The following is a 25,442-nucleotide window of genomic DNA, read 5'->3' as shown; positions in this document are numbered from 1 at the left end:
TGCTTACGCTAAGCGTATTTAACAGGTTAGCAAGGAATGCGTTCTTGAGCGTCACAGTTCCCAATAAAAAAATGCTACAGTTGACTAATTGTGCTCAACTCCTGCAAAACTTTCGCTGCGAAAACAACAGTGACTTGAAAATTAGATTTGCATTCGCAGGATTATACCCGTGGTTTACTTACGTGCAAAAGTAGGCCGGGGCGACTAGTGTGCTTTAGTGTTAAAGTCGCGACTACAAATTATTGTTTGAGTCACGACTACAAATTATTATTTGAGTCGCGACTACTATTTTTCTCTACACTGTTATAATCGTGCTCAAACGTTGACCCGACTACCTGTCTGGTGAAACACTTAGTTGTGTTGCTTCTTACTATTCGCAACATATAATATAACGTGCGCTTGCAACACTTTGCCGCACAAGTCTTGAGAATCCGTAATTTATCTCGACAAGTGTCGTAGTTGGGTTTGAGGTGCGATTAGTCCAGTTAGTAAATTTCACTAGTCACCCAGGCCTATCATGATGGGAACTTGCTTATTAAGGTTTTATCGCAAATCGCAAAATTTCAAGAGAGGGCGCTGTTGAACCCACACAAAGGTATAGGCGTTGCGAGCGCGAGTTGTAGAAACTGGTAGATACCGCCCCATATTCCTTCCCAAAATGCATTGCGGTTCTGAATCGCGATAAACCTTATGAAAAATCTTGTGCGAATGGGCCCAATGTAGTGCTCTGCTCTGGAAGCAAAGATTCAGTGCTTAGAAGAAGCAGTGAATTCTGCGCTTACGTCAAGCAAAATACACTGCTTAGCAGGGATTTCTTTTGTTTGTGTGCTTCCAAGCTCGCACATTTTATTCTGCGCATGCACATTTAGCAGAAAATGGTGATCGTAGGTGCAGAGTTTGGTGGTTACGAGTTCAGTAAAATCCACTCGAATTAGATCAAACATCAAACCACCAACCAAATACAAGGATTTTATCATTAAGTAGTTTGTCACATGGCAATGGACTCTAAAGATACTGGCATGAACTCAAGAAACCAACCAAATCAAACAATCCTGAGTCAAATGCAAGTTTTTACATTATTCAACTAGGGACCACTCATCTTATATACCGCCCTCTATTGACAGTGAAAATCCTTGCAGCACCATATCTCAAGAAGTGCAGGACCAATTTTTACACTGTCTGTAGTGAAGACTCCTTGGGGCATGGACATTAATTTTGAAAAACTGTGACCTCAAGTTGACCTCTACTTCCGGGTTAACCGGAAGTGGGACCATATCTCAAAAGTTACACAACCGATTTAAAAAAAATTCTTCAGTTATAGACTCCTTAGGTCTTAAAAATTGTTGGGAAAAACCGTGACCTCATTTTGACCTCTTCTTCCGTGTCAACTGGAAGTGGGACCATATCGCAAGTGCCATTGAACCGATTTTCAAACTTTTTTCAGTTTTAGACCCCTTGGGCATTGGAGATTAGCCTTAGGTTACCGTGACCCCATGTCGACCTCTACTTTCGGGTCAACCGGAAGTGGCATCATAACTCAAGACACTATTCAACATTTCAAACTTTTTTTCAGTTATAGGCTCCTTGGTCATTTTACCACATAATCTAAGCAAAAGAACACGGAACAGCTTTGTGTTTGTTCACAAACACCTAATGTCTAGTATTATGATTGAGTTTAGCCCTGTGCTGATTATTCGAGTAGCTATGACCCTGCGTTCTCTTGATAACAGTACGAATGCTCTAACCCTCACTTTCAACTAAAAACATTTCCACAAAGCGCTATAGTTTAAACAGCATTCATGCAGCATTAACTAAGGGGAACTTTTGTCAAAGATACAAATAACATGACAAACAATTGGAAAAACATGTGTTTTTGTTTTTGTTTTCAGAGCAAATGCTCCAGAAGCAAGTACTACGAACGAGATCGGGTAATGTTTGGGATAATCCACTATGATGACAAGGGGGGATCCAGGAGTATACTTTGGTGACTGGAAGGAGGGTGAGCAACAACAGAGTAACAGGTACCAGCTAGTATTGCAAACTAGCACTCAACATTTAGATGGTGTCCTGTCCACATCAGGTGAATAAGATGTAAAATTCTGTAAACTTAAAAAAAAAAAATCTTCTCATCGTGTCTGTGTAGAGAATTAAAGATTGCACTTTTCTGGAAAAGACTGAGGGTTTAAACAGATGATCTCTCGTGGGAAAAAGATGATCTTTCATAATCCCCCTAAATCTTTTCTGGAGACATTTATTATTGATACGGTTTAAAAAGGTCAGTGAGTCATTGAAATAAGCCATATAGAGATATGGTGGACACATTACTATAAGACTATTTGGTCTGGGTAAATTTGTATGTACATGTGTATACAGTACACCCGAGCCACACAGTGCATTCCTATAGTGGCCACCATGGATATCAGCTATGGCTAATATGTTTGCTGCCACCTAGTGTCAAGAAGTCGCTTATTTAGTTGTACCCACCTTTAACAAAAATTTCAAAAAACATCTAATGCAATATTTAAAAAGCAGATACAAAATTCACTTCTTTTGTTTACTTTTGGATGATTAGCAGTAATGATGTAATAAAAAGAAAAATTAAAGTAACTTTTATCTATTTATTCTGGGCCCAATTCAAAGAGCTGCTTTAGCACAAACAGTGGCCAATTACAGGAAAGTCATGCTTACCAGAACTAAGTTTTACCAGCCAAACTAAAGGCCATGCCAAATGTACCATTTTTTAACTGGTATCCCTTTCATTTATGCTCAGCAATATTTTCTGCTTAAGCAGCTCTTAGAAATTCAGCACTGATTTTACAGTTAACAGTTGCATGCCAATTTTTATAGGCCATATTTCTTGTACTTTAATTATAATGATCATTGTGTATATAATTGCATTTTGGAAGAAAAGGCAAATCTATTGTTGTGAATTAAACAGCAGAAACCAATTGTAGCATTACCCTTTGCGTGTAGATGCAGATTTGAGCATGGGGTTAATAGACCCTGTCACCTTTGTTTACACAAATAGGGACATCGTACATTCCAGGGCTTTTCTGGCAGGCAAGTAGTCATATGTAAGAGAAAGGCAGTATTTCCTAGGTAGTGGGCACCTCAATGAGGGATTTGTGACTCATTCTGTAAGGGAATTTCAAAGGGCACCAAGGCAATGATGCTTCACAGATGCAATGAACCATCATAAACCATCGGGTTGGAATATGAAAGAGTCGTGCAGTTCTGGTAGGATGATTTTCCCAAACTGCAGACCTCTGACTAAAACCCAAGATGTAGCAAAATTTTCCATTCTATTTCAAGGCACTGAGAAATAGCTAGTATATTTCTGTCATGATGATAGCGGAGCCTGGTTGCGAGACTGCTTGTTCATGCCAGAGGGGGCTGCTCTCACCACTACAGACCAACTGTAGTGGTGACATCAGGGCCAAATTTCATAGCGCTGCTTAACGGTAAGCAAATTTGCATTTGCAAATTTGTATTTTCTTAATGGTAAGAAAAATTTGCTTAAGCCTTAGCGTATTTCACAGGTTAGCAGAAAAATTGGGCGGCTATATTGTGCGTTTACCGTGGATTTGCATTGTGACGTCATTTATTTTTGTGCGGTAAGCACTGGAAGGTTAGCATGCCTTTTTGTGTGCTTACGGTTAGCAGCGCTATGAAAAAGAAATTGTGCAGTAAGCATAAAATCAGCCGCTAAGCAGCGCTATGAAATTGGGCCCAGTAGTCTCGCACCAAGCAGCAGTCTTGCGAGAGAGCCATTTCATTATCACCGCGACAGGAATGGGCTATGTTAGGACAACAAAGGATGAAGCAACAAGATACATCAGGTTCGGCTTTATGGGGGTTATGTTTCCCAAAGCTCACCTGAAACCTACCTTTGCATTGTTTATTATATAACATGTAAATAGGGGAGTTTAATATTGCGTTAAGTTATTGACTGGAAGTCGGCACCACTCAGTCTTTCTTTTTATCCATCAAACTTTTAAAGATATGTTACTCGATCATAGATTACATTTTCACCCCTTTATTACACACAATGTACAATTAGAAAAGGTTAATATGTTTTTCTGTTAATTTACATATTAAATATCAAGTATTTTAGTTTTTTAACTGTCAATAGACTTTGCAATACCATACAATTTGGCAAGGAAATTATTGTGTTGAACATACTTTTAAAATGATACTGTTGGGAGAGGACACACATGTGACCCCCCTTGTTTAAGATAGGGCTAAGTACGATCCAAATTTGTGGCAGGAATTGGATAGGGTTGGAATATAATTTTGTGTTAATATGTGGAATGAATGTTATTAAAATATTGTAAATAATTAAACTTGAATGTGGATTTATTAGGTTTATGTTGATATTATTTTAATTATTTTAGACTTGGAATGTAAACATCAAAGTGATAGGAAAGTGATTATACTATTATTCGTTTGAAGATAATGTGACTATATAGAATAAAGATTGAAAATAATATTAGAAACTTAGGAGTTCAGAGTTTTGATTATTTATGTTTATTTTAGCCTTCGAGAAAGACTCTGCAAGGGTTGTTACGTTAGGCCATTATAACTACTATCTTTTGCATTTATACCACAGGTCCCTTAAACTTGATTGGTTAGCAGTTTGCAACAGCTATTTCTACTTTCTTATTTAATTAAATTAACTAAATGATCTCGAGAAAAACACCGCCTCTGCCCCCTCCTCATGCCCATGGCTTCAACCATGGTTCACATTTTCACTCATTAAAACGTGGAGCCAAACTTCCCCTTTCAACATCGGTATAAAGGTCAAATGATAATTTGCCACGTGTTGTGTTGGACATTCAAATTATCAAAGTATGGCAACCATTGGTAAGCCGTATCCGTATTGGCGGCTACGGCTGTTGCTAAGTGTGTTTATAAGGACGTCCTATACTTCAACGCACGATGACGCGGAAATCTAGTTGAGCTGTAGCCGCTAATTCGGACACGGCTTAATATTTCCTCAGTCGGAGGCACAGACACCTTTCAAAAACATGCGCGAAGATTTAGCCCTAAATTGTTTCATGAGGTTCAGTCTGGAAGGGACAGACCTTTGTAGAGGACATTCCCGCCCTCTTAGCCCTCCCCTGGACGGCCTCTGCTCAAAAGGTGGAATGGACTATCCCCCGCCATGTTGGAGGTAAAACGATGAAACATTGGAAACGCACATCATACGCGCCATAATTAGGCCAATGAGCAGCCCCAAGTTCTTTTGACCCACAGCCGGGGCGCAATATTGTTTGTTCCGCACTGCGATATTGCCACCTGTCGTAGCGTTTTTTAATGGGGGATTTTTTTCTTCTTCAAAATTCACCCACAAGAGTGTTTATTTAAAAACGAAGTCATTTTAGTCATATCGCTGCCAGCAGCAGAATTACATGAACAACATCACAATTAAAAGTCTACAAATACACTTACCAATCGATTCAAAAATGGGAATCCATTAGGAACATTTTAAGGATGGCAAATCTAAAGTGCAGAAAAAAAATTGCAGCCGGGGCGCCCTGCTGAAATGACGTTATAATATACAAAAGGGTTATTGTCTATAATGAATTGAAATAACAAGATAACTGTTTTAGTTTTTGCCTTGACTCGTGCCCTGTACATCGGACGCTTGAACGGGATGGTCCTGATGTTGGGACTGTTTCATTTGATCAATAAGTCGAGCTGATTCCTTAATGTATTGGCGGTAGCTAGCGTCTGGCTTTAGAGAAGAGCCACCGAGTTTGTGTTTATCCAACTCCATCAGGTTGGACAAGATGTCACCCTTACGCTGAGGGAACAATAGAGGCATACAAAGACAAAAAAACATCTAATAGTTTGAACAATCGAAAGTATTGTACGTTTTTAAAAACTTTTTGTCTGGTCTTAAAAATAATGATATCAGAAATTTTCTTTGACGGATGTCTGAAATGACGCACTGGACACTACTGGTATTGACTCAAAATAATTGTTAGCATAAAAACTTTGCGAGCAACGGAGAGCTGTTGATAGTATAAAACATCATTGTGAGAAACGGCTCCCTCTGAACTAGTATAACCTAGTTTTTGAGAAAGAGGTATACCTCACTCAAATATTAAACGACTTCAGGCCTGAAGCCTTTTATTCGGCATCTGAAAGCACACGTACACTGCAACAAGGGTGTTTTTTCCTTCATTATTCTATTTCAACTCCGATGACCAATAATTGAGTCCAAGGCTTGTTATTTTATGCATGTTGGGATACACCAAGTTAGTGAGAAAACTGGTCTTTGACAACCGAAGGTGTCCAGTGCAATTACGATGAGTTGTTACTATTGCCATGGTAAATTGTATTGTGACATCACCAGCTCCATGTCCCACCTCTAGCTTACTTACCCCAAACTCTCTAACATCAAGAGGAGATGAGGAGATATTGGACCGTTCCGTTGGCACGCCCTCTCCACCATCTCCCTCGTCTTCGTTAATCGAACCAATCAACTCATAAATCTATAACAACAACGCATAAAAAACAAACAAACAAGTAAACTAATTATAAATTGTTCTGTAGCTTGTAGCTTTAATTCGGTTTTCAAGTCCTTACTGCCGAGTCTACAATTATTTAACGCATGGCTGCATGCGCATGTAAAATCTGTAAAGTATATTGATATGAATATAGGATTGATAAGGAAGGCCCCCCCCGCCCCCCCCCCCCCCCCCCCCCACCAGGTGAAGTTTGCGGTAGCGCATTGTGTAAAACTTGTTGGAGTATAGCGTTAGTTCAGAAATGAACAGGGTATTGACAACTCGCGTTTCGGTCACCATGCTCTTTAAACGAAGACGTTCAGAGCATAGTTGATCGAAACGTTAAGTTTTCGACCATTGGTTCTTTTCAGAACCAGAGATGTACATAATGTGCTACCGCAATTCTCACCTGACCGTAAGGGTGGGTATTTTAAAGGCTTTTTAGACTTATCCTGAGCCTGACAACGCAGGTGAATGTAGCTGATGAACATCACAAAGAATTACAAGTTTTTCTCTCAGTATTTCGTGCATGTTTCCTCTTGCATTTTATGAAAGTTTTTGTTTTTACCTGATCCAGATCGTCACGTATTCTTTTATACTCCACGAGGTTTTCCTCCAGAGCCAGCAAGACGATGATGTAGTTCTGGAACTTCTCTGGTGTAATGTTGGAGAAATCCTGGAATAAAATAGATTTGCAAATAAAACTGGAGCAAATCAACTGACATAAAACGGAAGGGTGGGGTCATCTTGAGGCATTGATCAAATCCATGGATGAAAAGGCATTTAAATGTCACTTAAATGGTCTGTATGAAATTTCATTTACAAAGATGGCGTTTTTGAGATATCGCCGAAAATCCGGGTTGAATAAAGAAACAAATTAATTACTGGAACGGGATTTGAGGCTGTGACTTCTGGGTTAAGGCACCATCGTTCCACCAAACTATGTGAGGCAACCTGTTCCGAATGCTTGCGGCAGGAGGGGGGGGGGAGGGGCACCTTAAAGGGACAGCGAACTTCCTTCAAGGCTGTTTTTGTTAAACAAGAGACAGTGTTCGTTGACAACTTACGCCAAAGAATAGCGGTTTCTGTTCTGTAAGGTTGCCGAGTTTGTTGACGGTGTCCATACTGACAATAGGTACGTCGTGTTCCAAGTGACCGGGATGTTCTATTGGATGCGAAACAAAAAAGGATGAAATGAACCTGAATGTTTAGGATAGTTGAAGTAAACTATGAACTAAATCATACAGGACGTTCCCACACCCGAAACATTTTGTTTTGAACAATTTTTGTTGTATGGAACAATTTTTACGATGCTCAACGCACTTTTACACGCACATGTCCACCATTTTTTGAAGTCAACAATGAACACCGTGCGGATTTTACTCCCAAGCAAAATGGTGAAAAGTTTTTCACGCTCATTAAACTTTTTGTGCGGAGATGAGTTATCGTTGTGCAATGTGTAAATAGTCGTGGTTAATAGTCAGAACCCCTTGTCCACATTTCCCTCGAGAATTATGGTCTCAACGAAAATAATGTGTCAGTGGAATGGGGTATCCCCTTTGAATATGTTCAGTTTGTATTTTCATAAATTAACTTTATTACACAATTATGAATCAATATGAAATATTATATACTTTAATTATTTTACTGTTGTTCGTTGTGGGGAATCTATAATAACTACTGTTTGATTTACCCGTGTCTACTTCCACTGGCTTAGTGGACAGTTACACAATTATGAATCAATATGAAATATTATATACTTTAATTATTTTACTGTTGTTCGTTGTGGGGAATCTATAATAACTACTGTTTGATTTACCCGTGTCTTCTTCCACTGGCTTAGTGGACAGTTACACAATTATGAATCAATATGAAATATTATATACTTTAATTATTTTACTGTTGTTCGTTGTGGGGAATCTATAATAACTACTGTTTGATTTACCCGTGTCTTCTTCCACTGGCTTAGTGGACAGAGTGTCCTCCCTCTTCTTATTCTCAGCTTTGATTTCTCTGATTGCTTTATCCTGGAACCAAACAAAGACATTCTGGGCTTAACACATAAGATACAAACTGCCTCTAGCCATTAGGCTATAGCACGGTGGTGTTGAGTGGTAAGACATCTGCTCTAGGCGGTGGGTTCGAATCGCACCGGAGTGACTTCGCCAGTTGATCTTTTTTTTCACAGGAATCGGGAAGTACTTTATCGAATTTTGGTAGAATATTGAGAAAACCACAAGGGGTAAGTCCAGCATTTTTATTTTTTTTGGGGCAAAATATCGGAAAATACCATATGGGGAAGTCAAGCAATTTTATTATTTTGTTTTTCTTCAAATATTTTCTTTCAAAAAATTACAAGGGGTAGGCCATCGATTTTATCAAATTTTGACAGGATGCTGAAAAAGAAGACCAAAAAAACACGGGGAAAAAACATAAGTGGTAAGTCCAGCAGTTCTATACATTTTTTGCAAATATTGAAAAAACCACACAGGGTAAGTCCAGTATTTAAATCAAATTTTGGCATAAATATAAAAAAAAAACACAAGGGTGAGTCCAGCATTTTTATCAATGTTTTTGCAAAATATCGGGGAAAAAACATAAGGGTTAAGTGCAGCATTTTTATCAACTTATGGCAAAATGGTGAAAAAAAATCACAAGGGGTAAGTCAAGCATTTTTATCAATTTTCGGCAAAAATGTTGGGGGAAAAAACACAAGGGGGATACTCCACCATTTTTATCAATTTTTGGCAAAAAAATTGAAAAAACCACAAGAGGTCCAGCATTTTTATCAAGTTTTGGAAACAATTCTGAAATAATCATAAGGGGTAAGTAAGTCCAGCATTTTTATCAATTTTTGGCATAATGGTGAACAAACCACAAGGGGGTAAGTGCAGCATTTTTATAAATTGTTTGGCAAATATTGAAAAAAACAAAACAAGGTGTAGGTCCAGCATTTTCTCAATTTTTTACAAAATGGTGAAAAAATCGCATGGGGTAAGTCCAACATTTTTATCAAAATTTTGGCAAATAGTGAAAAAATCACAAGGGGTAATCCAGCAATTTTTTCAATATTTGGTAGAATATTGAGAAAACCCATAAGGGGTAAGTCCAGCATTTTTACAAAATTTTGGCAAATTATTGGAAAAAACACAAGGGGAGTCCAGCATTTTTATAAATATTTGTTAAAAATATCGAAAAAAATCACAAGGGGTATCCAGCATTTTCATCACATTTTTGCAAAAATACTGAATTTTTTGGGGGCAAAGTGGTGAAAAACCACAAGGGGTAAGTCCAGCATTTTTACAAAAATTTTGGCAAATATTGATAATCACAAGGGGGTAAGTCCCGTAATTTTATCAATTTTTGTCAAATTTGTGAACAAATCACCAAGGGTAAGTCCAACTTTTTTATCCAAATTTTGGCAAATATTGAAAATTTCACAAGGGGTAAGCCAGCAATTTTTTTCAAATTTTGGTAGAATAGTGAGAAAACCCGTATGGGGTAAGTCCAGCATTTTTATCCATTTTTGGTAAAATATTAGAAAAAACACAAGGGGAGTCCCGAATTTTTATCAATTTTTGGCAAAATATTGAAAAAATAACAAGGGGTAAGTCCAGCATTTTTATAAATTTTTGGCAAAAATATTGAAAAAATCACAAGGGGTAACGTCCAGCATTTATATCAAATTTTGCAGAATGTTGAAAAAACCACAAAGGGTAAGTCCACTATTTTTATAATTTATTTGCAAATACTGAAAAAATCACAAGGGTTGTAAGTCCAGCATTTTTATCAATTTTTGGCAAAATATTGGAAAAAACACAAGGGGAGTCCCGAATTTTTATTAATTTTTTGGCAAAAATATTGAAAAAATAACAAGGGGTAAGTCCAGCATTTTTATAAATTTTTGGTAAATATTGAAAAAATAACAAGGGGTAGGTCCAACATTTGTATCAATTGTTTTGCAAAAAAAAAACCTGAAAAAATCACAAGGGGTAAGTCCAGCAGTGTTATAAAGTTTTGGCAAAATGGTGAAAAACCACAAGGGTAAGCAAGCATTTTTATATTTTTTTTTTGCAAAATGTTGAAAAAACCACAAAGGGTAAGTCCAGCATTTTTATCAATTTTTGACAACAATATTGAAAAAAATCACAAGGGGTAATGTCCAGCAATTTTATCAATTTTTTTCAAAATTGTGAACAAAGCACAAGGGGTAAGTTCAGCATTTTTATCAATTTTTGACAAAGTATCGGAAAAAAACCATAAGAAAAACCATAAGGGGTAAGTCTAGCAATTTTATAATTATTTTCTTCAAAATTGTGAACAAATCGCAAGGGGTAAGTCCAGCAATTTTATCAATTCTTTGCAAATATTGAAAAATCACAAGGGGTAGGCCAGCATTTTTGTAATATTGTACAAGCATTTTAATCAAATTTTAATCAAGTTTTTTGCAAATATAAAAAAAAAAATCACAAAGGGTATAGTCCAGCATATGCAGTGCTTAATACACACCGGTGTTGGGGTAAACGAAAAGGATACACCCTATGATGTTAATTTTTATTTAATTCTTTAATTTTTGCCCAGTTTATTTGTTAGAACCACTTACCAGATTAGTGACAACTACAGCTACAACCAGATTAGCAAAGACGAAGGCACCAACTATGATGCAGACGATGAAGAAACAAGCACCCGCCAGAAAATGATTGGGCGATTCCTGTACACAAAAGGGCACAGAGAAGTATAGGTCAGTCATCGTTTATTTCAAAATTCATGAAAACCGACAAACTAGTATAGTAGGTTTACTATTGTTCAACTTAAAAATTTGATATGTCTGATTTTTGTCCGATTGAACAAACAAGTTCGCATGATGTATTCCGTGCTTTGTTTTTGGAAACGAAAGATTTTGAACGAATTTTCGTTTTAAAGCAGCTTCATTTTGTCAACTTAGTTCATAGAAAGAAGGCGTTGACGAAATAATTTGGTTAAAAGTAACAAATTGGATGGATTTAAACCATAATTTACCGTTTTCCCCTTTTTTCCGGGGGGGGGGGGGGCGGGGGGGGGGGGGGGCGGGGTGGGGGGGGGTTTGACATTCAAAACATTTATTTTTTGTATACTTACCTGAAACTGGTTGAACATTCCCATCCACCCATCTAACATTGCTGGGGAAAGTATTTCAAAATAAAAATGTACTTTTTTCTGTCTATTTATTGACGTAAAGACCTATGCATAAAATATCTATATTGAAACTTTGTTTTTTTTGTCAAAGGTGCGGAAAGGTCCTGTGCAGATCCGGAAAGAATTGCACAAAACACGCAATGTAGGACCAAGTTCTACTTATTTATTATTTTATTTTTTTATTTCCTCAAAAATGAAGAAGATAAAAAGATTTATACAAATTATACATCAAATAATTATGCCATGCCGGCCTGCATTATGTTTACCTTCCCCTAAATTGCCGAAGTATGCCGGGAAGTCACGTCCAAATAGGGCCACTCCAGCCACGCTGAGTACAACCATGATGATAAGTAGGAGCAACGCGATATTAGTCATATCTAAAGACACAATAATCAAAAAATATTCAAAATCAAAACAATTTCTTTACCCGTTACCACATGTTTTCGAACTCATTCAACACATTAATTTCTAGAATAAAAGCAAAATTAGTACACATACTTATATGAACTTAAAGGCAGTGGACACTATTGGTAATTACTCAAAATAATTATTAGCATAAAACCTTACTTGGTTAGGAGTAATGGGGAGAGGTTGGTGGTATAAAACATTGTGAGAAACGGCTGCCTCTGAAGTGACGTAGTTTTCGAGAAAGAAGTAAATTTTTGAGGCCTCGAAATCAACCATCTAAACGCACACAACTTCGTGTGACAAGGGTGTTTTTTCTTTCATCGACGACCAATTGAGCTCAACTTACCAATAGTGTCCAGTGTCTTTAAAGGTTGAATTCGAAGTATGTCACTCCATATAACTTTAGGGTATATTGTGGTTATTTTTATCATAAATAAATAAATAAATAAATACATTTATTTTGAAATTATCATGACGTACCTGGGATGGATTGCATAATAGTTTGTACGACAACTGTCAGACCAGATAAAGCGCTGATGCTGTAAAAAGGAAAATAAAATAAGTTCAAATGAAAATTCAAACATTAATGCTGACAACTTTTGTTTTTATGCGGAGACTAGAACCTTCTCTTGGGTAAACTCAATAATTTATACTGAAAAAAATACATCATCCTTTCTGAGGGTATAATTAATTGGTATCAATCAAGTACCTACTGAGACAGAAACACAACATAATGAAATAGAAAGTAAACTAAACCGCAATGCATAGGCCCTATCATTAAGTTTCTGGTACTTCGTTAAGTTTGGTACTTCGTTATAAAGACAGTGGACACTATTGGTAATTGTCAAAGACCAGTCTTCTCACTTGGTGTATCTCAACATATGCATAAAATAATAAACCTGTGAAAATTTGAGTTCAATTGGTCGTCCAAGTTGCGAGATAACTATGAAAGAAAAATCACCCTTGTCACACGAAGTTTTGTGCTTTCAGATGCTTGATTTCGAGAGCTCAAAATCTAAATCTGAGGTCTCGAAATCGAGTTTGTGGAAATTACTTCTTCCTCGAAATAACTACGTCACTTCAGAGGGAGCCGTTTCTTACAATGTTTTATACTATCAACAGCTCCCCATTATTCGTCACCAAGTTAGGTTTTATGATAATAATTATTTTGAGTAATTACCAACATTATTCCTAATGCAGGTTAAAGTCTCACTCTAGTCTTTTTTTTTGTTCAAAAAATAATTATTTGTATTTCTGTAAACGCGAAAATGCTTAAATGACAGTCATTGAAAATGCTTTAGGTTTTTGGCTTCGAAACGGCTTTCTTGCCAAATCAGAGACAATTTTTAAGAAGGCCGTGTCCGAAGTGGCTGTGGATGTGGCTGTTGCTAAGGGTGTTGCTACGAAGTTCCTAATACTATATACCGCATAATATGACATGCCGATAAAGCCGTAGCCGCTAATTCGCACACAGGCTTAATTATTCATTAGTAATCCACACTTACCTTCTCAAACTCCTGAACGCGCGAATAACTCGAAGGATTCTCAAAATGCGACTGCTTCCAAGAAAACTTAATGCTAGAGAATGAAATAAGAAAGGAAACAGAAATTACAAGTTTCAGTCTTCTGTCGATTGTGTAGTGCCCACACGGTTTAACATGGAAACAATACCTACAAAACTATGGTCAACAAAAAAATCTAGTTTCCCATGCCGGGAATCGAACCCGGGCCGCGTGGGTGAAAACCACGAATCCTAACCACTAGACCACATGGGATCTGTTACACTAATTTAAACAAGGAGAGATTATAAATTGCCCTTCACGCTATGCACATTGAAGGCTGAATGAGGCAGCATACAGCTCTGATGAGTCACCATGAATATCCCATCTGCAAACAGCTGGCATCCTCTCTGAGGCAAATACATTGCCGTATATGCAGCGACAATTTATTTGTATAGATTGGCATAATAATGCTCTCTTATTGTTTTTATCATAACGAGTAAATTCAACTATGTAGGTGTATTTTGTTTATTCATAAAACAAAGACACTAAACCTGAGATGGTTGAAAACCTGAGAAAATCTCAGTAGAAATAACATATAGGCAGTCATCTTTAAATAAATGTGTATCTGCTTAACCCATTGTGGTTTGGGTTGCCTAGTGTTTAGTAAACAAATTGCCCCCCTCCCCCCCAAAAAAAAAATAAATAAATAAATAAATAAATAAATAAAATAAAAATAAAATAAAAAAACTAAAAAGGAAAAACAGCTACACAGCTTTAACCAAAATCATGGCCCAATGTTTTATTTTATTTTATATTATTTTATACAACATCCAACAGCGCAAGCGCCAATTACGGGATTGATAAAGCCTGTATATAAGCCTGTATATAAGCACAAAAATTTGCTGAGCACAAAACAAGTATTGCTTAACGGAAACAGGTTGCCATCCAAAAGTTACAGTATGAAAGAGAGAGGCAACCGAAAAGTCCTCGGTCACTGCCTTTATTAGCCTTTTTGAGGTATGGTGGACCATGGAGATAGGTACCTCCATATGGGTGGATGGACACTGTAATGAGTGTACTGTTTGGTTTGGGTGTAATACAGACAAATTTACCAATGAGTGTGTCAACCCATGGAGATAGAACCGGAGTAACTAATTTCCTTCCTCAATGGGTCAACCATACCTCAAAATGGTTTGGCTTCCAGCCGAATATCGCCACAGGATAAAATAAGGTATTGCACTCTACTGGACCATGACTGGACTATGCGTAACCTATTGGACTATGCAAATGTTAACTGTTAGGTAATCCCCCCAGACAGCAGGAATTCTTCTAGAGACATTTATATGCATACAGCAATGACATGTTATGGAGGGGCATGGGCGGGGGGGGGGGGGGGCTATATCTGGCAACATCATATCTGTCGTCGTATGAATGCCGGGGTCAAACCACAGTGTGAAAACAATTTCGTCCACCGTTGATTCACCGCTATTGATTTTTTTTTTTTTAATCACACCATCACCTCCCTTACGCGTGCCAACTTGCGTCAATACTTTTTTTAAAATCAAAACAAGCTGAGACCTTGAGCCCGCATGATAGTTTTTGTTGTTGGATATTCCCACCTTCTGTAAAGAAGAAACACAACTGTTTCATGTCATTTTCTCTTAGCTTTATGTTAAAATTTACAACTTTCAAAAAGTCACAATGTCCGACGGCTAAGTGACTTTTAAGCTTTCGAGAGGGTCGAAACGCAGGCCATTTACTTTTTTGCGGCTGAACTTTTAATAGTGCTTTTTACATTCCAATTACAGGTAGTGTCGTGGTAGCAACAACTTACTCGGTCCAAGAAAGAGGGTAAGAATGATGAAGAAGTCCAAGATGTTCCAGCCCACCCTCCAGTAAATGAAGAAACCGTTGTACCACTTCAGGAGAAGTTCCCACACGAAGATGGTCAGAACGATGTAGTCGAATATGGAAAACAGCCATGCGTATTCCAACGACTGTCACGTGTTGAAATCAAACATTGTTCTTGGTTTATTATAAGAATTTGCAGTGAACTATAAAGACTTTAAAAGGGGAAGGATTTCTCTAAGAGACTTGATAATTCCTAACCAAAGTTTGAAATTCTATTTTGAAAGTGATATCGACTAAAGATGAACTATTATAAACTACGCCGCTTATCAAACATTTTGTGTGTGTGATATTGTTTACTGAGAAACAAACTCTGACGACACTCAGAAAATAATTCAGTTATTCTTTTGCTAATATTTGGGTGTGTTCTATTTGAAAATTATTCAGTATATATTTATTTGAAAGTCATGATGCAGCAAACTGATCAACAGTCAACTGGTGCAATTTGTTAGTAAAGTTTGCAGTGAGTAACGACATTCCGAAACAAATCTCAGCTAATCTTTGCTTTGAAAGCCATTGACTGGAGATGCAGCACCAATAGCACTCACCTAAAATCAACTTGTTAGTAACTAACAAACTCTTTCAACAACACATATAAAACAATCCAGTTGGTCTTTGCTTATAATTTGAGTACGAGTTTTGTCTTTTTTTCCCGGCTTTTCTTGTTACATAATTAGATTAATTTAAATGGAAAATCTAGCTCACAAGTTCTTCGTTTGTCTGTAAGACAATGAGGATGGCGTTGACGATGATAACAGCTAGAATGAAGAAACGAAAGACGACGCTCTCCACCATGCCGCCAACCAAACCCTGCCAAACAAAGAAATCGGATCAGCGATTAAAGACTAACAAACACACACCATTAGAACATTTTTTTTCCCACGGAGGAAACTATTTTCATTCAAACTTAAAACAACTCCTCACTTTACAAACATGCTGAAGTAACGTAGTTTTTGAGAAAAAAAGTAACTTTTCACTAAAATATTTGAATCTGATTTTGAGACATCAGAATTAGATTTTGGGGTCTCGAAATCAAGCATAATGAAAGCACACAACTTGCGCGACAACGGCGTGTTTTTTTTTCATTATTCTTTTGCAACTTCGACGACCAACTGAGCTCAAATTTTCACAGGTTTGTTATTTTATACACATGTTGAGATACACCAAGTGAGACAACATGGTCTTTGACAATTATCAACAGTGTCCAGTATCTATAAAACAAAGCAGCTCACGGATTGGTTGTTACAGACATGCTCAAAGTGAGATTTTAAAGCAATTGGACCCTTTCAGTACAGACAAAAAAAAAGTTCACAGATTTACAAATAACTTACAGGGTTTACAGAGGATAGTAGTGAAAGACTTCTCTTCAAATATTATTCCATGAAATGCTTTACTTTTTGAGAAAACAGTAAAACAATATCAATTCTCGATAGCGAGAATTACGGATTTATTTAAACACATGTCATGACACGGCGAAACGCGCGGATACAAGGATGGGTTTTCCCGTTATTTTCTCCCGACTCTGATGACCGATTGAGCCTAAATTTTCACAGGTTTGTTTTTTGATACAGAAGTTGTGATTAACAAAGTGTGGGCCTTGGACAATACTGTTTACCGAAAGGGTCCAACGGCTTGAACAGAGACAACTTCGAACACCACTTGCTTTATTGTTCCCTTTTTTGGTTAGCCGAGAACTCACAAAAGCCGATAGCCCCCAAATGGTAGGCCCCCTATGCATGTGCCACGAAATTGGGCCCGATCGGATACAGACTATAAACTGGGTTGGTGTGGGGGTGGAGCCTACCTTTGAGACGACCTCCTCCACCCTTTCATCGTCCATGTCAACAATATCACAATAGTCTTCTTCTTTTTCTTCCTTCTCAAAAAGATCTGCTACTGTGGCTCCTCGTTTCTTCAGCTATAACAAGAAACAAACAGGAAAATATTTGGCGGAGACTTTTAAATTTTGTTTATGAAATAGGCCTACATATCAATAAGAAATAATGTTTAAGGATGTTAGGCTACCTGGGTTTAATTTTAAAAATTATTTGAGCACAACACAGTCTCACTTGCTTCTAGCCAAAATAACCAGCCAAAATGACATAAGTGTACTATAAGTGTAACTGTAATGTTAAAGGAACACGTTGCCTTGGATCGGACGAGTTGGTCAAAACAAAAGCGTTTGTAACCGTTTTTTATAAAATACATATGGTTGGAAAGATGTTTTAAAAGTAGAATACAATCTCGAAATTGCGTGGTTTTCCTTCTACTGTGCGAACTAACATGGTCGGCCATTTATGGGAGTCATATTTTGACCCCCATAAATGGCCGACGTGTTAGTCGACGAGGTAAAACGAAAACCACGCAATTTCGAGGCATGTTTGTGTGGATCATTGTATTCTACTTTTACAACATCTTTCTACCCATATGCATTTTATAAAAAACGGCTACAAACGCTTTTCAAAGACCAACTCGACCGATCCAAGGCAACGTGTTCCTTTAAGCAATATATTTCTGCTTCACAGACGTCATATCGACAATTATTAAAGTAACAACTAAACAACAAACTTTAGAATACTGCCAAAAATAGAGACTTCCCATGCCGGGAATCGAACCCGGGCCGCGTGGGTGAAAACCACGAATCCTAACCACTAGACCACATGGGATATATAATAGCCAAACGATCTTTTTTTTAGGAACATAAAAGTAACATTTTAAAAATCAAAATTACATGATTAAAATTCATAACAAACTTCAAGTAAAAAGAAGAGCAAATAATATTTTATTCTTTTTTTTAATTTTCAAATACCCAAACAACAGCAACAACTTACCGCTGATGCATCAAAAGTGAATACTCTTTTAACACAAGAATCACTGCAAATAGAAATACGAAAGAAACACATTGATTTGATAAACTTAGGCCTATTATTACCTTCAATGACAAATGAACATGAAAATTGAAAGGACGTTTCGTTCTTACTCTGTATTTGCTTTCTTCTTGCTGAGAAAACGATTGGCTAATTTCACCTTCATTCCAAGCTGTAAAGATAGATCAAAATAAAAAATGTTTCGATTTCTTCTATCACATTTAAAAGGAATTAGTTTTACAGATATAAAAGTTACTAAAAATGGACGCTGAGTCTTTAATAAAATGTTTTCCCGGCCAATACAATTCATCAAATTTGATGAAAACACATTGAAATTCATTTCATCCAAATCCACTCATTTTTTTAAAAAAGCTATTAGGCCTAATTGCATTAGATTTCGTTTTCGTGCACACGTACGTGATTTAGTTTTTTTTTTAAATTCAGATAGTGTTTAAGAAAATTTATTTCATTTAATGGCATTCAAGATGTACTTTATTAGGGCCTACTTTTTGTCAGATTTGTCATGCATGCGGCAGGCTATCCTACTTTTTTTGTCAGTGGTATTCAACGGATCATGCATTAAATTGGATGGATTTTTGTTTAAATTGAACGGGAAAACCTATATTTGAAATAAATTTTAAATGACAATTTGACAACTGTACCTTTTTGAATGTGTTTCCAGCTAGGGTTGCCGTTAGAGTGGCTCGCCGGCCGAAGCTTTGAAACGTCGCAGGAGGGGCGTCTGTTGCCCCATCGTTCCCATCAGCATCACTCCCGCTCGGATCCTCGGACAAATCCTGCATCTTTATTTTTGGTATAAGCGACAGAATTTCAAACTTTCATTGAGATGGACAAAAAAGCTCTGATCTGACAAAGATTTGTACATTCGTCATCAGTCATCAGTCTTACCTGATATCTGACCACTTATGTAGTAATTAATTTCTATCCATTTCATTTTTTTTCCTGCCACAACACAGTTAGCTGAACCGAGCGCGAAAGTTTAATCAGTTGTCGACAGACATCCATAAATCACTACACTACATGTATAGGAGGGTTAAATTCTGCATGGGAACGGGTCAATTTGTCTACAGTCTAGGGTAAGTCCCGCAACAACTACGGGTGCGTTCGTTTAGCTTCCCCGGGTCGACCCCGGTGTGTGGCGTTTTCTTTTTCCAGGACGAACGTGTGCAGATAGTTACCCACGTTTGTCTTGGGTAAGTCTCGCAACAACAATGTAGCACTAGCAGTGATGTTTGTCAGGATCCTTTTCTTTTGTACTAGGCTACTGAAACACACATATTTTCTTCGCCTTTCTTCTGAAGAAAAGAACCGGTTAAACTGATGATCGTGATGATGATCAATAATTGGAACAGTCTCTCACAGCAGATAGTAAATGCAAAGACAGTGTCCCAGTTTAAACTTTAAGAAACTGGAAAAAGAAAAAAGAAAGGATAGCCATAGGCTAGCATATAACTTTTCCTATCAATTGTAAGTATGTATTTTGTAAGAAAGATGAATTTTGAATGCAAAGTATAATTTAAATCACTTACGATATGGGTTATTTCCGATGAAACCGTAGCAGTGACTCCTGACCAATTAAATCTAGGTATTATTCAAGATTGTAGAACCGATATGCATCACCTTTAAAAGTAATCTTCAAAAACTGTGGTGATCTTCAAAAAAATAGTACGTTCGCGTATTAACTGCGTCCGCGCTGCCACGCTTTGCTATTAACGCCTATATTATTCTAATCTATGCGCCCATTATCCGCCAGCGCAGCAGCGCTCGCGTTTGAATTGACGCGCCAAGTTTTAGCAAAGCGCGCCAAGTTGGCAAAATCGTTTCCATTTGTTGCAATCGAATATCAACAATCGCCATAAAAGAATCATGTGGGGTCTGTAATTTATTGGGGTAAATATAAATATCTATTGAGAAGTTTGAAATTTTCCTGAAACATAAAATCAATCGCGATGCATCGTGCGTATCAGCCAATTACACCGGCTAATAATAAACTGTTGAAGAAACGATGGGACGACAGGCGATTTGACCGCCATCGACAGAAAGTTCGAAATGGTAAGTTTATTGCATGCAGCACACTGTGCAACATTACAACATTGTGCAGCACAGTACAACTAAACAATGTTTCAATCAGGCACGGGCAAACTTCTTAGAAGCTGCGATATCATTAATTAATTTGCTGCTAGTGTATACAAACTTGAACATTAATTGTTTTGAAATTGTCTCGTACATTTTTGATGAGAACACCAAAGCAGAGGAGCTCACAGTCGAATGAAAAAAAGTTACTTGACCTTGACCATGTTAGAGACGTAAACTAATAATATTTAGTGGCCTATAGTGCATGCGCTTCACAATGAGGCATAGACCAACTCCCTAAAGCTTTTTCAGTAGAGGCCTAAGTGTGGAGGCATGCCCAAAAGTACTAGTAGTTCATCATATACGATACCGTTCAGCCCTCTCAGAATATGGGGGAGTAAGAATATCAATCGTAAAAGTGCCTTCGCTAAAATACTATAAAAATGACATAACACTCCATCACCGTGACGTCAGTGAGAACTTATGAGCCCGAACTAGATCGACCGTTCGGGCATCATAGCCTACAAAGGACACGTCAGTCACTCAAACACAAACCGTAAGGAGCGAGTAGGGCTATGTAGACACAAATGCCCAAACTGTTAAATCCTGTTCTTAATCCCAGCCAAGCCGGTCCTTGACAACAAGCCTCCCCAGACGTACATGCATCTTCATCTGAAACTGAAGAAACTACAAGTAGAGGAAGAACGTCTAGCAACCATTGAGAGAGATAACCGCATCCTCCTTGAGAAGATGTGTTACATCATGAGGACAAGAGGACGAGTGGATAACACGAACGACTACGAGCAGAAGAGGTTGGTCCAAACTTGGGCAATTTTTGAAGAAGCATGATATGAGCTTTTGAGGTGTCGGGGGTACAAAAGTTGACCTTACTCATTTCATATAATTGTTACATTTTTCAGCGTCATTATCGTTGGTCGTGTTTAAAGCCATTGGACCCTTTCGGTACAGAAAAAAACCCAAAAAGTTCACAGATTTACAAATAACTTACAGGGTTTACAGAAGGTAGTGGTGAAAGACTTCCTTTGAAATATTATTCCATGAAATGCTTTACTTTTTGAGAAAACAATTTACAATTCTCGTTAACACATGTCATGACACGGCGAAACGCGCGGGTACACGGGTGGGTTTTCCCGTTATTTTCTCCAGACTCCGATGACCGATTGAGCCTAAACTTTCACAGGTTTGTTATTTGATATAGAAGTTGTGATACACGAAGTGTGGGCCTTGGACAATAGTGTTTACCGAAAGGGTCCAATGGCTTTAACTTTGTCCTGATGATTGTGTCTACTATTATTGTGAGTATTATTATATGGAAATAAATTGAATTGAATTGAAAGTTTAATGATCCCTTGAGTTTTAAAGGGAAGGTACACGTTTGGTAATTACTCAAAACAAACAAATATTAACTTAAAAACTGACTTGGTATTAACGGGCATTGGAGAGCTGTTGGTAGTACAAAACATTGTGGGAAGCGACTCCCTCTGAAGTAACGTAGTTTTTAAGAAAGGGGTAATTTCTCACTAAAATAATAAAATACTTCTATTTTCTAGCTAGAAGTCTTTTATTCCTATCTGATAGCACACAAATTCGTCCAACAATGGTGTTTTTCTGTCATCATTTTCTTGCAACTTCGATGACCGATTGAGCCCAAATTTTCACAGGCTTGTTATTTTATGCTTATGATGGGATACACCAAGAGAAAACACTTGTCTTTGACAATTACCAAACATGTACAATGCCTTTAAAGAAGTTGAACGGTTTGGGCGTAGATAGAGCAAACAATTGAGAATCATTTGGAGCAAATATAAAAGTGGGTCCGCAAATTTGAACCAGTAAGTAAAATCTGATGCCCTTGTTATTTCGCAGCCTTAACAAGACAAAGCGACAGCGGGAGATCCTGCGAGTAACGCATGAGAACCAAGCCATTCTCCGTCGGATCTTGTCCAAGGAAGCTAACTATAGCCACCAAAAATGGGAACATGAATGGGCGGTAAGGATTTAAAAACAAATAGATTTACACATTGCTGTAACCGCAAGTTGACTATGTATTTTTAGTTTATTCCTATTTATCCACACCGTGCAAAGCTTCAAACGATACTTCATTGGATTCGATTGTTAGACTTGATGACAAGTCGTTAGGCGCTGCCTATTTGTTACAAACGCACATTCTGCCCTTCATGCAACCATGGAGGAAGAAACAGTCACAGTGCGATTTCATGCAACGGTCGTAGGTTGCGCGTGGCAGCTCTAACATATGACTATTCAATTGTTTGCTGTTCAGTGGCCTAAAAAGATATGCATGTATGATCATCAGTCTAGTTGTCACACCGGACACCCATTGCGTAAAGCTGTTTAGCAGAGCGCCAGTCATTGGCTGGTTACCTGTGCATGTTAAGCAATAACTTTCTGTGCTTAGCAATTTTTTTCTGCTTCACAAGCTTTATGAAACTGGGCCAAGCTCAGGGCTCATTCATAGACAATATTACTTAGCGGTTGTCTGCAAAAGCAGAAAACCAGTCACAAGTTTTACATGTGACATGGTAGTTTGGCTAGTAACTAAGTAGGATTTGAAACTTTGCATAGTGGAAATACTATATAGAAAGGTTTGCTGTAACACCATGTCATGACTATCTCTAATGAGTTGGGGTGGTTCTGAAAAGAACCGTTGGTTTCTACTCGACGTTTCGATCAGTATGCTCTGATCGTCTTCTGGAGAAAAAAACACACAAAAAAACCCACCTTATTCTCAATTTCATGAAGCCTGCAGTAGTTTCTGCTTAACAGCTTTTTGAAAATGTGTAAATCTCTTTTGAGTAGTGTTGGTTGTGAAAGAAACCGGTGGTTGACAATTCAACGTTTCGATCAGTATTCTCTGATCGTCTTCAGGACGACGAAAGTCACACCCTGTTTTTTTTCCCCTTCATAGTTGAACAAGCAGTACATGGAAAACATCGCTAAGTATCCCCAAAACTACCCAGAGACCCGGGACAGGAGAAAGTTCTATGAAGAGGTTCAGAATGCCAGAGATGATAAAAACAACGAAAAACAGGTACAACTAGAAGTCTGCACTTTTTAATATACAATATTATTTAATATCTTCATTTGATGATTATAATGCACCGTATTTACATTTATAGTTATATTTATTTTTTTGGTAACAATTTGCAACTATTGGTTTATAGCCACCAATCTCATGTAGTAACCTTTTTTTCCACAGGTCCCTCACACCTATTTTTAAAATCATCCTACCTTTGATCTTGCTATTCTCTATTAATTGACTATTGTTAGTTGCATCATGATGCAACTTGCTCTCTAATTCTACCCTTTCATGTTTCCCTACATTGTTATCGAACAATACTTTACTACTTTTATGGTCCAGTAATCCATCCTTTCATACTAAACATCCTTTGTCCTCACATAATATTTTCCCTAGGTATTTTTCTGTGCATAAGCAGCTCTATGAAATTAGACTCTGGTGGCTGATTCATTTCTTTCAAGAAATATTCCAAGGCTCCAGAATCTTTTTGAAAAAAAAGAAGAAAACCTGGGAAATTACACACCAGATGTGTTTGCCATGTCTTTTTCACAATTGTATTTTCAGTCAATAAAACTGTATCTTACTTTCCTTTCCAATACAGAGGTTTGCTTTTGATCAGAGACGGGCACCTATCCTACAGGCAAGTCAAACCTGAGACAAACATTATTATTTATGAAATACAACAATAGAAATTCTCCATCCGCCTCGAGGGCAATGGAATATTTTCTCAGTTTAATTTTTAAACATGCTCTCACACAATGGGAGACGTTCAGGACGCTTGGTGGCAGCAGACTTACCAGGTAAAATCCATTGTTCTCGGTAATGTGCGCATGCTCGGAACTACGTACACAATTGAAATTTTCCTGGTAAGTCTGCTGCCACCTAGCACCTCAAAGTCTCCATTCTCAGATGTTTGCAGATGCTCTTTAGATAATCAGTGTTGTAGCCACGGTGGGCAATGTAGGCAGTGCTGGACGGGCCTGCCCAGAACTTATTTTGCCCAGCACTCTGAGCAAAATAAACTGTGCTGCCCAGCTAGGTTGAACCACTCGCCCTTGGTGGACTAATTTGGATTTAGAGCCGACCACGAAAATTGTTCTTAGCTATAACACTGATCTTTGTACATGGAGTGGGTTTGGGGGGATACTTGGGGAGTTTGATTTTGGGTTGGGAAACTACTGCCTCATAGTATAGAGTCCGTTAGGGGAGAATCCTGGATCAGCTGAGGAAATTATCAACAAACTGTAAGAAGTTTTTGATTGCTTTTGTTTCATAGCCGCCAGCAAGTCCCGATAGTGTGACATCCGACGGATCAAGTACTAGATCCCCAACAGCGAGTCCACGCAACTGACTTCCAGCAGGAGATAATATTTAATTGAAAATTATGCATTTGGGTTTCTGATAAATTTTGATGTTGGTAAGAGGGGGCGGGGTTTGCATAGACTATGGTAGATTCAGGGGGGGGGAGTTGCAGACATTCGGCATACTATTGTTGTTTGTAGAGAAGTACAAGGTACAGTTTGAGAAGTTTTTTTTAGTGGTAACGGAACCTCGTGTGACGTTGATTGCACTTCAGCACAATGCGCACATAACATTTCCGCTATTTTGGGAGGTAATTCCTTTGTGTAAATTTTGATTTCTAAAATGGCAGACAGGATAGGTGGGTAATAAAGGGTGCTAGGCACCGTGAAATCGGTTAGTTGGGGGTATGGTCAATACATGAATTACATTCTGTTACACAAATAACAATTCCAGGGGTGTGATCAAGTTGTGCGCCACTACCGTTGGTAAATGTCGGCAACCATAAGCGAACCTACTTCTGAGGTGTTGGTAGGTGATTTTAAAACAATTATGCAGTGACACTTGACATGGTAATACAATAAAAGAATGGAAAAGAATGCTTTGAATTTCCACC

At 37.8% G+C, this 25,442-nt stretch overlaps 3 protein-coding genes and 2 non-coding genes across 7 annotated transcripts in view; 2 read left to right on the top strand and 3 right to left on the bottom strand.

The window, feature by feature from the left end:
* The window catches only part of LOC139939180 (cell cycle control protein 50A-like), a 35,683-nt gene extending 30,735 nt beyond the window's left edge, over positions 1-4,948 (top strand). Inside the window, exon 9 of one of the 3 annotated variants that reach the window (XM_071934956.1) lies at positions 1,890-4,948. Coding sequence is in view for 2 of the 3 variants with exons in the window: in XM_071934957.1 (XP_071791058.1) it covers positions 1,890-1,932 (43 nt within the window). In the remaining variant the exon portion in view is untranslated. The remainder of the gene's footprint in view (positions 1-1,889) is intronic. The other 2 variants (XM_071934955.1, XM_071934957.1) reach the window with 2 other exon arrangements.
* On the bottom strand, positions 3,011-20,057 carry LOC139939181 (cation channel sperm-associated protein 4-like). Its single transcript, XM_071934958.1, has 17 exons — positions 19,926-20,057; positions 19,038-19,178; positions 18,489-18,547; positions 18,340-18,382; positions 17,313-17,426; positions 16,214-16,318; positions 15,435-15,597; positions 13,604-13,676; positions 12,579-12,637; positions 11,957-12,067; positions 11,634-11,674; positions 11,119-11,226; positions 8,461-8,542; positions 7,583-7,680; positions 7,084-7,191; positions 6,390-6,500; positions 3,011-5,806 (listed from the first exon to the last, which is right to left on the bottom strand). Exons 2-17 carry the CDS (start codon positions 19,176-19,178, stop codon positions 5,609-5,611), a joined length of 1,614 nt encoding a protein of 537 aa, XP_071791059.1. The 5' UTR covers positions 19,926-20,057; the 3' UTR covers positions 3,011-5,608.
* Positions 13,802-13,873, bottom strand: Trnae-uuc (transfer RNA glutamic acid (anticodon UUC)). Its single transcript has one exon. It is a non-coding gene; the product is annotated as a tRNA-Glu (tRNA).
* Positions 18,103-18,174, bottom strand: Trnae-uuc (transfer RNA glutamic acid (anticodon UUC)). The gene has a single exon. It is a non-coding gene; the product is annotated as a tRNA-Glu (tRNA).
* Positions 20,058-20,228: 171 nt separating the features above from the next.
* Positions 20,229-25,396, top strand: LOC139939179 (sperm axonemal maintenance protein CFAP97D1-like). The gene is made up of 6 exons (XM_071934954.1): positions 20,229-20,448; positions 21,092-21,281; positions 22,357-22,480; positions 23,417-23,539; positions 24,129-24,167; positions 24,804-25,396. Exons 1-6 carry the CDS (start codon positions 20,346-20,348, stop codon positions 24,876-24,878), a joined length of 654 nt encoding a protein of 217 aa, XP_071791055.1. The 5' UTR covers positions 20,229-20,345; the 3' UTR covers positions 24,879-25,396.
* Positions 25,397-25,442: the final 46 nt, after the last annotated feature.

This window comes from Asterias amurensis, chromosome 6 (assembly GCF_032118995.1).
Source record: "Asterias amurensis chromosome 6, ASM3211899v1".
Taxonomy (NCBI): domain Eukaryota; kingdom Metazoa; phylum Echinodermata; class Asteroidea; order Forcipulatida; family Asteriidae; genus Asterias; species Asterias amurensis.
The sequence above is the reverse complement of the archived record's forward strand: the minus strand, read 5'-3'. Positions and strand labels throughout refer to the sequence as shown.

Coding starts and splice junctions, on each gene's coding strand:
- LOC139939181 (XM_071934958.1), bottom strand. CDS start 19,178: ATGCAGGATTTGTCCGAGGATCCGAGCGGGAGTGATGCTGATGGGAAC. Junction 12,638..13,603: donor GCGTTCAGGAGTTTGAGAAG/GTAAGTGTGGAT, acceptor TCCTTTTTACAG/CATCAGCGCTTTATCTGGTC. Junction 8,543..11,118: donor CTGTAGTTGTCACTAATCTG/GTAAGTGGTTCT, acceptor GTTTGGTTCCAG/GATAAAGCAATCAGAGAAAT.
- LOC139939179 (XM_071934954.1), top strand. CDS start 20,346: ATGCATCGTGCGTATCAGCCAATTACACCGGCTAATAATAAACTGTTG. Junction 22,481..23,416: donor AATGGGAACATGAATGGGCG/GTAAGGATTTAA, acceptor TCCCCTTCATAG/TTGAACAAGCAGTACATGGA. Junction 23,540..24,128: donor ATAAAAACAACGAAAAACAG/GTACAACTAGAA, acceptor TTTCCAATACAG/AGGTTTGCTTTTGATCAGAG.